Source organism: Seriola lalandi, unplaced genomic scaffold (genome assembly GCF_002814215.2).
Source record: "Seriola lalandi dorsalis isolate HSWRI2012SDOR001 ecotype SW California unplaced genomic scaffold, Sedor1 jcf7180002054954, whole genome shotgun sequence".
Classification (NCBI taxonomy): Eukaryota; Metazoa; Chordata; class Actinopteri; order Carangiformes; family Carangidae; genus Seriola; species Seriola lalandi.
In genome coordinates this window covers 269637-281597 of record NW_019525505.1, presented here as the reverse complement: position 1 = coordinate 281597, position 11961 = coordinate 269637, and the positions used below count along the sequence as shown (strand labels likewise).

At 44.4% G+C, this 11961-nt stretch overlaps 1 protein-coding gene across 1 annotated transcript in view; it reads right to left on the bottom strand.

The window, feature by feature from the left end:
- LOC111645618 (gamma-aminobutyric acid type B receptor subunit 1-like) overlaps positions 1 to 11603 on the bottom strand; it is a 72841-nt gene extending 61238 nt beyond the window's left edge. Inside the window, exon 1 of the mRNA XM_023394874.2 lies at positions 10792 to 11603. Within this exon, the coding sequence (XP_023250642.1) occupies positions 10792 to 11052 (261 nt within the window). The 5' untranslated portion in view covers positions 11053 to 11603. The remainder of the gene's footprint in view (positions 1 to 10791) is intronic.
- Positions 11604 to 11961: the final 358 nt, after the last annotated feature.

Genomic DNA, 11961 nt, shown 5'->3' with positions numbered 1-11961 from the left:
GTAAGGCACGTTCCAAGGTCACCTCCGCCTCGGTCCTGACAGGCTCGTGCGGGGAGGCAGACACAGCGTTCATCTGTGTCACGCTGGGGAAACATTTACCCACCAGTCAAGCCCCATTATCCTGATATTAACATGTCCCTCGCTTTCCATTCAAAGCCTATAGTCAATGACAAATCAATAAGCTATTTAAATGATAATGGCGAGTGCGTGGTGGTCATTAATCATGAAAGGACGGTCAGGTTTGGATGACTGTATTTTTGTCATCATGTGATTAACACGTGTCATGTTCTTCGACACGCAGCAGTCACCCAGGGTTGATACAAGTACACACACACACACACACACACACACACACAAACACACACACACACTCTGAGGCCTATCTGAGGCGAAGGTATTGTGGTCTTTTCCTCAAACAGGCAGCACATTTTCCCGTCTTTTCCAACCGAACTACAATACCCTGTTGCTACGGAAAGAAAGCTCCAACTCCAAACTCCAAACTTCATCATGTGTCATCTTCTGCTCATCGATAGAGAGTGAACCAGACATTCTGTTGCTCCTTTGTGCTGGTGATTCAGCCAGTCCTTCCAGCTGTCAGTCACCTGACACCTGAAATAACTCCCTCTACTCCACAGTGGCCCCAAATCAACCAATCAGAGCTTGGTAGGCAGGTGTAAGAAAGAGGTCATCATTGTCCTTCACAGTGAACTAGCCAGCTACATATACACACACACACACACAGATACACACATATAATGCTCTGCCTGAGTATTTTCATGACATGAATCAGGGACAGCAGCTAAGCAGCTGAGCGCCACACAGATCAGCACATGCATGGAGAGACAGCTGAACCCGAAGCTGAAATTAAAATTCTTCACGAGAAGGTCAGTATACATTTCCGTGGCCTGTGGCTGGAAGGCTTTTCTCATCCTCTCATCCATCTTTCACTGAGCTTCACACAGCTGACTAAAGTTTTATTTTCTTAACTCCAATAGAAAAGTTGATCGCTGTAAATCCTTGTCCATCGTTCTTTGTCAGGAATGTTCATAGATTCGGTCACATCTCTGTTCACCTGCACCTCAGTAGGTCCAGCAATAAGTGGAGGCATCATGGTTCCTCAGCAGCGACTCTGAGCTCTACAACAGTGGTTGGCAACTGATGGCTTGTGGGCCAAAACTGGCCCGCCTGATAATTTTGATATGGGGTTTTTTTTTTTAAATATAATTTTACAACATCAGACTGACACTGTCTCACATTTAGAAGAATCTGCCCCACCTGAAGAAGCTTGTTATACTTTTATCCATGTTGAGAGTGAATGACACAATCAGTCACATCAGTCACACACATCAGCACCTGGTGCTAAAATAGATCTCTGTCATGGCAGCAACAGTAACCAATAGAATCGCTTCCTCTTTAGCGATGATTTTGCCTACAAAATAAAAGCACAAGAAAGTCTGTTTTTGTGTATGTTTGTTTTTTTTTCTGTGGGTATTTGCTAAAGGGGCTTAAACACATTTTTTCTGCAGACCCTGTCCACAGCAGCTCATCACTCAGCTTCTGTCCTGCTGCTTCTCTAAACTGACTCTACAGAAGGTAACACACTGACTATAGATCAGTTCCTCGCGTCAGGTAATCTGAACTATCACTTTAAATCTATGTAACCGCAGAGTCGTCAGATAACAATCAATGTTTCTGTCTTTAATGAGCTTTTAATTAGGAGGTAACGAGCTCCGATTCAGTCACTGACAGAGAGTCAGTGTCTTCAGGTCATGTTGATAAAGACATGTAGTGAACACATCTAGGGACAGTGGACATGGTTGAAGTTACAGACATGTTTTAAACTCTGTAAAAATCCTCTGCTATGATTCATATTTTGTTAAACGCACAGCCGGTAACTTCTGCCTCTCAATCAAAACAATACCGAAAGATTTTCACTAAAATATACTATGCATTATAAATATACTGAGTGTTAAACTTATATAATCAACGGTGTAGCGAGGCCCAGGTGGAGGATAGACAGGAGACCTGGGTTGAGGATAGACAGGAGGCTTCTGGACAGCTGGCACCACCACTATACCCTGGCAGGCCTGGTCTGGGGAAATTCCATGTGGGGCTGGACACCATTGTTTCCATGGCGTTGATAGGTTCACTTTAGAAAATAGGTGGAGAACCCACCTAAGAAGGATCTACAGTATATATGATGGAGCACAGGCTCTCCGTCTTCACTTCAGATCCAGATCTGATCTCGCTTCTTCTTCTATTGCATTGAGCTCTGATCGTCTCCAGTGACTTCTTTTTTAGATACTTTAGATACAATTCAACGGAAAAATAAATAAACAAATAAAAAAAAGAGATAAATAAATGAGATATTTATTTTTGTATATATCAAAATATATACCATTAAATATATATGGTAAAAATTAATAAAAATAAATTAGATCAAAATAACACAACAACCCAGGCAGCAGCTTGTTGATAGTAAAGCTAATATACAGCACTCCCAAAAAAGAAAAAACATAGAATAAAAAAAAAAAAGATTTTAAAACAAAATGTGTTGGGTCATCGCAGTTTTTTCAGTTATAAACAATATAAGTTAAAGATATCAGAGTGTGGGATCGCAGCCAAACAGGTAGCTGTCTCTCCAGACTATATTTAGAAAGTGTCTGAACTGGCAATCTGCTTAAGACGACGCACTCCTACGTACGTTGCTAACGTATGCTGAAACACAACCAGGAAGTGGATGTTTTATCTCAATTATCTTGTTTTCATAATCATTGGAAAAAAAAGCTGTAAAATAAAATAAATTAGTCGCCAGTCAGTCCTAAAACAGCTATTGTTATTTTATATATATATTTTCTTTTCTTACTTTCACAAAAGGTGAAGAGAATTCATTGGATCGACTAAATGTTGTGATTTTCTCTCAGCTGCAGCAGGTACCATCACCCGTCACATGGCACAGGAAACGACAAGAGCGCCAGAGTTTCAGTCGTAATCACAGTAACAGCAAAGTTAAGAGGTCATTTCACAGGGGAAGTGCTGTTCACAGCCTGGGATCAGAAATATCATATTCTGCCACGGAATTAATTATGAAGAGAATTTCACATCAAATCATGAACCTCAACGTTTGAATTGTCTTTTAACGTCTCGCTGAGTCTGGACCAGCTCTGAAGGCCAGAAACACTTCAGTTAAAACAGAAATATTTTAAACAGCCAGGACTTCATTTCCTGCTGCAGTGTTTGCCAACAGCAGCAGCTGGCAGGATGTAAACCTGAAGCTGTTCCCTAGCAACCAGCTCCTGAAGTGGTCCACAACCTGTCCTGTGGAGTTAAAGGAGGCTGCTGAACCATGTGCTGGATTTCCTCTCCCCACCTGATGACACTGAGTCAACGGGCTCAGGAACAAGTGGTTCGGAGAACGCCGCCCCACCCCGCCACCCTTCCGGTCCTGAATCAGAGGGATTGGTTTGTAAAGTGGGCCACATTGATTAACCCTGGCACTCAGGGGAAATCACCAACACATTCAAATGAGATTCTGCAGCAGGTCTGTCAGAACCCCCCCCCCATCCCATCCTCATCCCCTCACCAAGTCTCGGGTTAAAATCTTGAGAAACACTCTGCTCCGCTCACCACCTGATGACGCAGGCCCTTCGCAGCATGTGGGCTGACCTCGACTGTGATCAGCAGGAGAGCCATCAGAGGATGTTGGGTGTGATGTGCGGCTGGCCTGGCAGGGCAGCGGGGGTGCATGGGGGCCTGTGATCGATGAGACTTCTTACATTTGGCGAACTGTGGCTCTCTCACATGGTCCGGCTCGAACCGTGGAGCCGTCCATCTGCTCCTGTTTGTGCAGTGATACGAGGTGCGTGATCTCGCCTTTTTCTCTTGGAGCCAAATCCGTGTTTGTTTGAACTGCAGTTGTCCTGGTTACTGTTGTCATGCCAACCTCTCCACCCCCCCCCCCACTCCCCCTTATCTACACCCTCTCCAGGCTTTTTGAAGTGAGGATCCAATGCAGAGCAGCACAAGCCAATGAGAGTGATGCTTTTCAAAAACACCAGCCTGTCACCGTTCATTTAACTGCTTGTATACTGTGTGTGTGTGTGTGTGTGTGTGTGTGTGTGTGTGTGTGTGTGTGTGTGTGTGTGTGTGTGTGTGTATACAGGCAGAGTGAGAGAGTGACACTGCTCAAAATAATAATCTGGCAGTGAATATAAACACACAGTGACACTGGAGGTGCTTCAACATATCTCAGTCTCACAGATGTGTAGAAATAGAAACCAGGGCTTTTTATTTTCCTGTGAGGGGTTCAAAGCTTTTCATAAAGCTTAAACATCTACAGTATTTGACTAATTGCAGGTGAGGAGTAACAAACACAAACACTGAGCAAAGAACTGTAATCCTTGATGTGTATTATTATTTCTAATCATGTGGTGCAACATGTAATTAACCCCAAACCCTGAATCCCGTCAAACACTCTGAGTTAAAGCGGCTTTGTGTGAGGATGTGTGTCAGCGACAGCCCATAGACTGTATAGGTGTTCACCGTGTCCCTGTTGGGAAGGCTCAGCCTGTAACAGCTGCTCCTCTTTGGCATGACTTGTGTCTCCTGCCGCCTTGAAAGCTCATGTTATCAAAGAACTGACTTCCAGGCTCCTGTAACAGCTACACAACATAATTGGCCGTTCAGTGATTCCTATAGGCATCGAGAAGCGTTTCAGTGTCACTGATGCGGGCTGTGAGGTAACAACTGCTGCTACACCGACTGCTCCCACCGACCGCTCCCGAACGCCCCGAAAAAACAGGATCAACACCTGAAAGCGGCATCAGGGTCACTGATGGATGTTTGACCGTCAGGGGAAATGACACCCGTCTGTTTCCTTTAAAGCCCTTTAAAAGTAGCTGTACATTTTTTTTATAACGTGCAATATTATTGTTATGTTTTTTGGAAAATGTTTATCTTTGAAAACATTTTTTAAAACACTTATAAAATATTACTTTTAAAATATAGATATTTATCACACCTGTGACTGCTTGAGTAATTCTACTGAGTGACCCCGAAGAAGCCACAGGCGGTACATGTCGTTCGCTCTCAATAAAAGTGGCAGTGAGGTTTTCTCAGTGAGCAGTGGTTGAGGTTGATTTTTACTTCAGTCGTTTTCTGTGACCAACCAGCACCTGACCGCTAATATTGGTTGTGCATGGGGAGTTTTGTTCACCCTTTAAAAGTATTGTTAACGTTATTTATATATACAGATCCCAATGCCTACGTCGAGCCACAAACCAATGTGTCCTCTGGAAGGTGCCGTAGGTCCATTAGGACCCGCACCTCCAGACTCCTGAAAAAGTTTTTACCCAAGTACCATCAAAGAACTGAACCCTCTTAGAGTCCTTGTGGCTGGGCTCTAACAATTGGTGCAACACTGACTATTTATTATTTACACCAGTTTTTATAATTAATGTTTAAGCTTTTTATTGTGTGTGTTTGTTTTGTCTTATTTTATTTTTTTATTTACAACATTTGTGGCACTACTGCCATTCTTTTCTATTCTATTTTTTAGCATAACAGCAGAAATGTAATACTACCCAGAATCCTTTTGTTTTATCAGGAAATGTTTATAATGAATGAATCTGCATAACCTTAAAGTTATAATTCATAACTTTTACATATAAAAATGTCTAAAGACAACTAGACCTCTGTTCTATATGTTGCTGAGTTGTGTTCTTACATTTTCCCAAATGTTTCCATCAATTTCTCAAACCAGAGAAATCTGTGATTTTAATGATGGTAACGTTGTATTGTCATTGGTCTCCTGTCAATGACATCATATCCTCTGTGATCACGTGTCACTGTTGTGTTTGTTGACTTTTATACAGTTAAAGTCACGTTTTTAAGATACACTTTTTACACCTTGGTGGTTTTCAACTCTATATTTGAGATGAAGGATTTTACTTGTTGGACGTCTGGCTGCTCTTAAGCTAAGTCAGCCCTACCTGAGTCCAACCTAACATTTAGATTGACTCATTTGGCAGATGCTTTTATCCAAAGGGACTTACAATGAATGACATCACTCAAGCTCCAGTGCAGTAGGAGACCTTGGTGTAAGAACTAAGTACTACATCTATTTAATAAGTGAAGAAGATCAGGGAAGGTTAACAGTAAGAGCTAGTTAGAAATGTTAGGGTGTTAGAGTTCTGAGGAGAAGAGATGAGTCTTCAACAGACTCTTGAAGATAGAGAGGGACACCCTGCTCTGATAGACTTTGGTAGCTTGTTCCACCATCAGGGAACCACAGACCAGAACAGTCTGGACTGAGACTGTCTTGTGTGCAGGGATGTTGATACCACACCACATTCATTAGAGGAACACAGTGTCTGAGTATGAGCAAAAAGGCTCAATGAATGAGTTCAAGTGGACAGAGCAGACCCAGAAGTTACCGCCATGGGTAGCCACTGCAGGTTGATGAATAGCAGAGTGACATATGATCAAAGACCAGATGAGCTGCTGCATTCTGGACCATCTGTAAAGGCTTCAATATGTGTGAAGGGAAGTCCCGCCACTAACATCTCTGCCCTCTGTCCCCGCTAACAGTTACACCAGTTGCACTGTCTGGGCTCAGCTGGGTAAATCTGATGCCTCGTCAGGAGCAGGCAATCTCAGCTGTTTCTATAGTAACAACTTTAGACATGACAGTTTGTGAAGACAATGGCGCACCTTATTTATATGTTTTACAACAAGCATCTGTCTTTTTAGGCCTAAAACTGACTGCAGATATAAGATGAAAAAATGTGTGGTTTGTGTCAGCACCATGGACAGCGCCATGGTGCTGAAGGGGACAGACTAGCGGAGCTAACCAAGACATACACCTGTTCTACGACTTTATTCCATTCACCTTTTTTCCTCATGGTAACAAATATAAAGAAAATGAAACTGAATAAGTATAAATAATTATACAAAAAAACAAACTCACCACTTAGTGAGAAATTTACCCAAAATCACAGGGTTTTTCCTGGCTGAAAATCAGGCTGGGTGGTACTAAGCCGTACGACCGGGGGTTGGGGGGGTGGGCAATAATTATAGCTTTATTATCTCTCCAGCCACTGCGGGTCAAAGCCAATCACTCTGTGTTTTCCAGAACATCTGGGAAGATTAATAAAAACGTTGGCTTTAATACACTCGTTAATACACTCTTAAAGACTTGGTACTCTCGCCTTGAATCCTCTCCTCCACCAGCACCTTCCACTTGTGGCTGAGAACTACACCTACTATCAGTCCTGACACATTAACCGTATCTAGTCAGTAACATGAATTTACTTTTTTTTCATATTAAAAGAACTAAAGATGCTGCCTACTAATTCTCTATACAGGAAAAACCCTGAATCAGAAATGCTACAAATTAGCAAGATGGGGGATTTTTAACAATGTATCCTAGAAACGCATGGTACAAAGTAATAGCCATTGACACATGAGCTGTGTCCCACTGGAGGACGCAGTCTACGAAGGTGTGGTCCTTCATCGCCATTGTAGACCACAAAGCTCAAGTGGAAATGAGACGGCCTGGTCTATGGTGGATTATCACTTTGGATCACCAGCTGTGCCTGCCCTTACCATTGCATCACAAAGCAGGGTTTTATGTCCCTTGGCTGGAACGTTAGCTGTTGAACTGAGATGGAACTGGCGTGCAATAAATGTTGGGATAGGTTGGACAAGAAAGATCCACCTGTTTGATCCTTTGTTGCAGGAAAAGAACACATTTCTCAGCTGCATTTGAAGGAACCTATGAAATGGGACAGTGTGGTCACGCTGCTGTGACGCAACCAGTCTTAAGACAAAGCCTCTGAAAGATGCAGCCCCTGAATTGGGAGACAGCTGTGGACAGTCACATGAACCAGCATGACTAAAGACTGGACATAGTGAAGACTTAAGCTAAAGTCTATTCTAAAGACTGGTCTTAACAAAGACCAACTACGCCAGGACCAGGTTTAGTAAAGACCAGTTGGTGCAACTGGCCCCTGGGGCACAGTGAACCAGCTGGGCGTGGGCCTGGGTGTAACGTTACATCTGACTTGAACTGAAAGTTAAGACCAACTTAAAGTTATGACTAGTGAACCACTTAAACTGCAGCCCTTTATGTGTTGCACCTTTACATCCAGTATGGAGCAGGTATAACTGGAAAGTCAGACTAGTCTCCATGGTAACAATAACGGGTATACGGATATATAAAGGATCATTGATCATACAAACAGGAGAGAAAACAACAATGGCAGCGCTTTTTGTTTAAAGAATGAATAACAAAAGGGTGGTAAGAGGAGAAACAGTCAATCAGCTGACTGACTGTTTCAGAGAAACCCTGTTTGAGCTTGTCAAGGAGCTCTCACCTCAAACACAGCAGCGGACAGAAACACGTGGTGCTGACTGTGATCTGATTTTACAGCTTCTTCCAGCTTGTTTGAAGGTAGAAGTTAGAGCGAAGTGTGTTGCTTAGCAACAATTACCGCTTCGAATCTATTCAGGTGGACGTGCAGCCATGACCACGGTCAGTCAGGCTTGGCCTACATCACAAAGTGAGACTGGCATGAGAGTTAAGACCTACTTTTTCCCGCCCCGCTCGTGCACTCCTCTCCTGAAGCTGATGGCATTCATGGTGAAGACATCAGCTCCCATGATCCCACGCTACTTCACGACCTACCAAACGCCATCTTTTGTTGTTTTGACTGAGAGAAGTTACAGACTGTAGTTTAACTGTCAGCTGTTTTCCCCCAGTCTCCGCTCCTGACAACTAAAGCATGAAAATGCTACCAAGGAGTATTAGGGCCACATTGAGGAAAAAAACATCTGAAATTTCAAAAATAAAACAAAAATACTATTCTATAGTTAGACAGTCAACCAGAAGAAGCTCAGGCTGCCACTGACTGTCCTTTCACCTGTTTGATTGGTTGATGTAATATTCCTAAACATTGTCCCAACGTTTGTTTCTCTTGACATTTTACATTCTTAATTTTATGACATTATTCTCAAAATTAGAACTTTATTCTCATAATATTCGTATTAATATTCTTTGTTTTCCTCAATGTGGCCCTAATACTCTGCTGTGGATCCACTCTTGAGACAGGACATTAAACAGTCACAACATGTGTAAAGGGATTATGGTCTCAGTCTGTATCATGCTCGTCATGCTTCACTTTAAGAGGAGAAGTTATAGAAAAACAAGTCAGCTCTCTGCTGTGTGGAGAGTTTCACTCCTCATGACCACGGCAGACCCTGGAGAGCCAGATCCTACACACTGTCTCTGGAAGCCGTCCAGTTTTCATTGAACCGCAGTTACATACATAACTCAGGGCCATGTGGTCTGGATCTGGATTCATCTTCACTTCCTGTACCAGTCAAAAAGGTTTCAGAGTGCCTCCATTTCTCCTCACATTCACAACAAATAAACAACTGAAGATTTGAATCTTCTCGTTGGACTATACTGAATCTAAATATTCCACTCCTCCAGCAGCTTCTGTCCAGTTCGTCCCAGACCAGCTCCATGGGGTCTGGAGACTGTGCTGGTCTTGTGCCTCATTATGTGGCTGAAGGATGAAGCCCTGAACAACCAGTCTGTCTCTGTTCACCTGTTTCACATCTACAGGAGGATTCAGTTTCTGGTGACATGAACTGGAAATGTGTGGGAGGAAAACCTTTGAATGGTGGTGTTTGTGAAGGCGGCGAGTTCGAGCTGAAACAACATTAGGAAAGATTCTGGTCGACAACAAACAGCACACAGGACACACTAACCAAAAACTAACAATACATGAGACGCATGACGACAATGCTGCGTGTCATGGTCCTGTTATTTAGGTGGGAAATCACACTTCCTGGAAAACACGTTGTAATCAACATTTCCCCCATAATGCATTTGGCAATGCAAAGCAGCAGTGGTTTGTGAAATGCAACAGCAGTGCTGCTTGTTTGTGACTAACACACGGCAGATGTTTCTGCGTATGAACCCTTCACTCCCTGCTCGTGATCACCTTTACTTTGCAGCGCGCCACCTCAATGTCAGACTCCTGTTCTGTGTGTCATCATGTTTTCTTCCACCACGCCGCTTCCCGGCGTCGGTGATCGTCTGAGCGCGTGCAGGCTGTTTAGCCGCTGCTCGTATGCAAACACACACAGATGCAGTTGTTGCGCCACTGTGCAGCAGGTAAACATTTCCCCAGGGCTGCAGAAGGACGCAACACACAGAGGACGGATAACTATCCTGATGATGGCCGGACGTGAGGAGGGAAGTGTCATGACCGTGTGGAGCTGTGTGAACTCCATCAGGAGCAATCTGTGCTTTAACCAAAATAAATTCCCTTTGTTGTAACTAGTGTTTTAATCAGCTGTTAATAAATCATGAATAGATCATTCTTTATAGTCTGTTTTGTAATAATGTTGAGACATATGAGTCTCACACTTTGTAATTAGGTCTATTAATTAAGACTCAGTCAGTGTTCATGAGCTGATAATAAACTCATGCTGCAGCCGGTTTCCTTCCAAAATTATGAATAAAAACAGTAACTGTGTCCCCATGCAGTCCATGCTTTCACTTCACCTTCACATGCATTTTTTGTAAAGCAGAAACGTGATGCTAATGAATGCATGAATGCTGCACAGTCTCCAGGGAAACTGTGTCAACACTTGTTGTGTTGTGTTGTTGGTGAAGAGTTGAATGCCTGTTGTGACAGATCAAACCAGCCCTGAGTCTGATCAGCATATGGGAAGTGGTGAAAGATGGGATAAGTGAGTCTCCGTTTGTTAGTTACTCACCATACTGTCGTAGTGGATCAGCTCCAGTTCGTAGTCCGGCAGGATGTCGGTCCTTTTGTTCACCAGGTCCAGCGCCATCTGAGCGGAGGGGAGGCAGGCTTGTCCGCCGGGCCAGCCTCCACTCATGGGGAAGAGGGCTCCGATGTAGAGCTTCTTCTTGCCTAGAGCAGGGCAGCAGCAGGAGAGGAGGACAGAGAGGGTCAGGGTCAGAGAGTGGCGCAGGACAGACCTGCGGAGCAGCGTCTGGCAGAGCCCAGCCATGGCTGGTGGACGCTGGAGGCTGAGCGGAGCTAGATGATGTCAGTTTATTCCTCCGGTAGTGTTCAGCTGTGAGCCTGCGGGGGTGCAATGTGCGCGGGTCAGGACCAATCAATTTCCACGAGCTTCTCCTCAGACATGGGAGCACATTCACATCACCGATGAACCTGAAGCGGACACTTTGAATTTGGACTGCTGTTTGTTGCAGAACAAACAAGACTAACAAATGACCTGGATGTCAAACATGTCTGCAGAGGAGCGCCAGAGATTTAAATCCTAAAGCAGCACAGAGGAAGTGGCTGGAGTTGCTGCTTCAATTGAACTTGGATGTGAAATCAAGATTGAGGATTAAGTCAGACTTGAGATCCTCGCGCTGTCCAAGGTGCTGAAACTAAACTCGCACAGGCTCCGTGATTTCTCTCTCTCAGATACTAACACCGCCTGCCTTTCCCTGCCTATGAAACACGAACAAACATCCACACCGAGCTCATGAGCTCGGATCCTCTCGTCGTTTATCTGCCCTTCCTCATCTACCCACCTACGGCTCCCCCCCCCCCCCTGTCGAAAAGGCTCGTTTAAACGCGCACAGCGTGTTGTGTCAGAGCCGCGTGTTCAGCGGAGTGTAGCGGGAGGAGCGGGCTCGGTCTCCGGATGAAGGAGTGCTGCTGGATTGCGGTTCACCCCTGTCAGGAGCAGAGAGGAGGACGCGGCGGGAGCGGTGTGGAGCTCGCAGGTCTGAGGCTGACTGCAGCAGCGCGAGAGAGGAGGAGGAGGAGGAAGAGGAGGAGGAGGAGGAGGAGGGATGTTCACTCTCTCCGTTTCACAAACCACTTTGAATTTGCAATCCCTTAACACCGTCCCGCTCATTTATCTCTCCTCCTCCCGCTCATCCGACAACAAGCCCACCCCCCC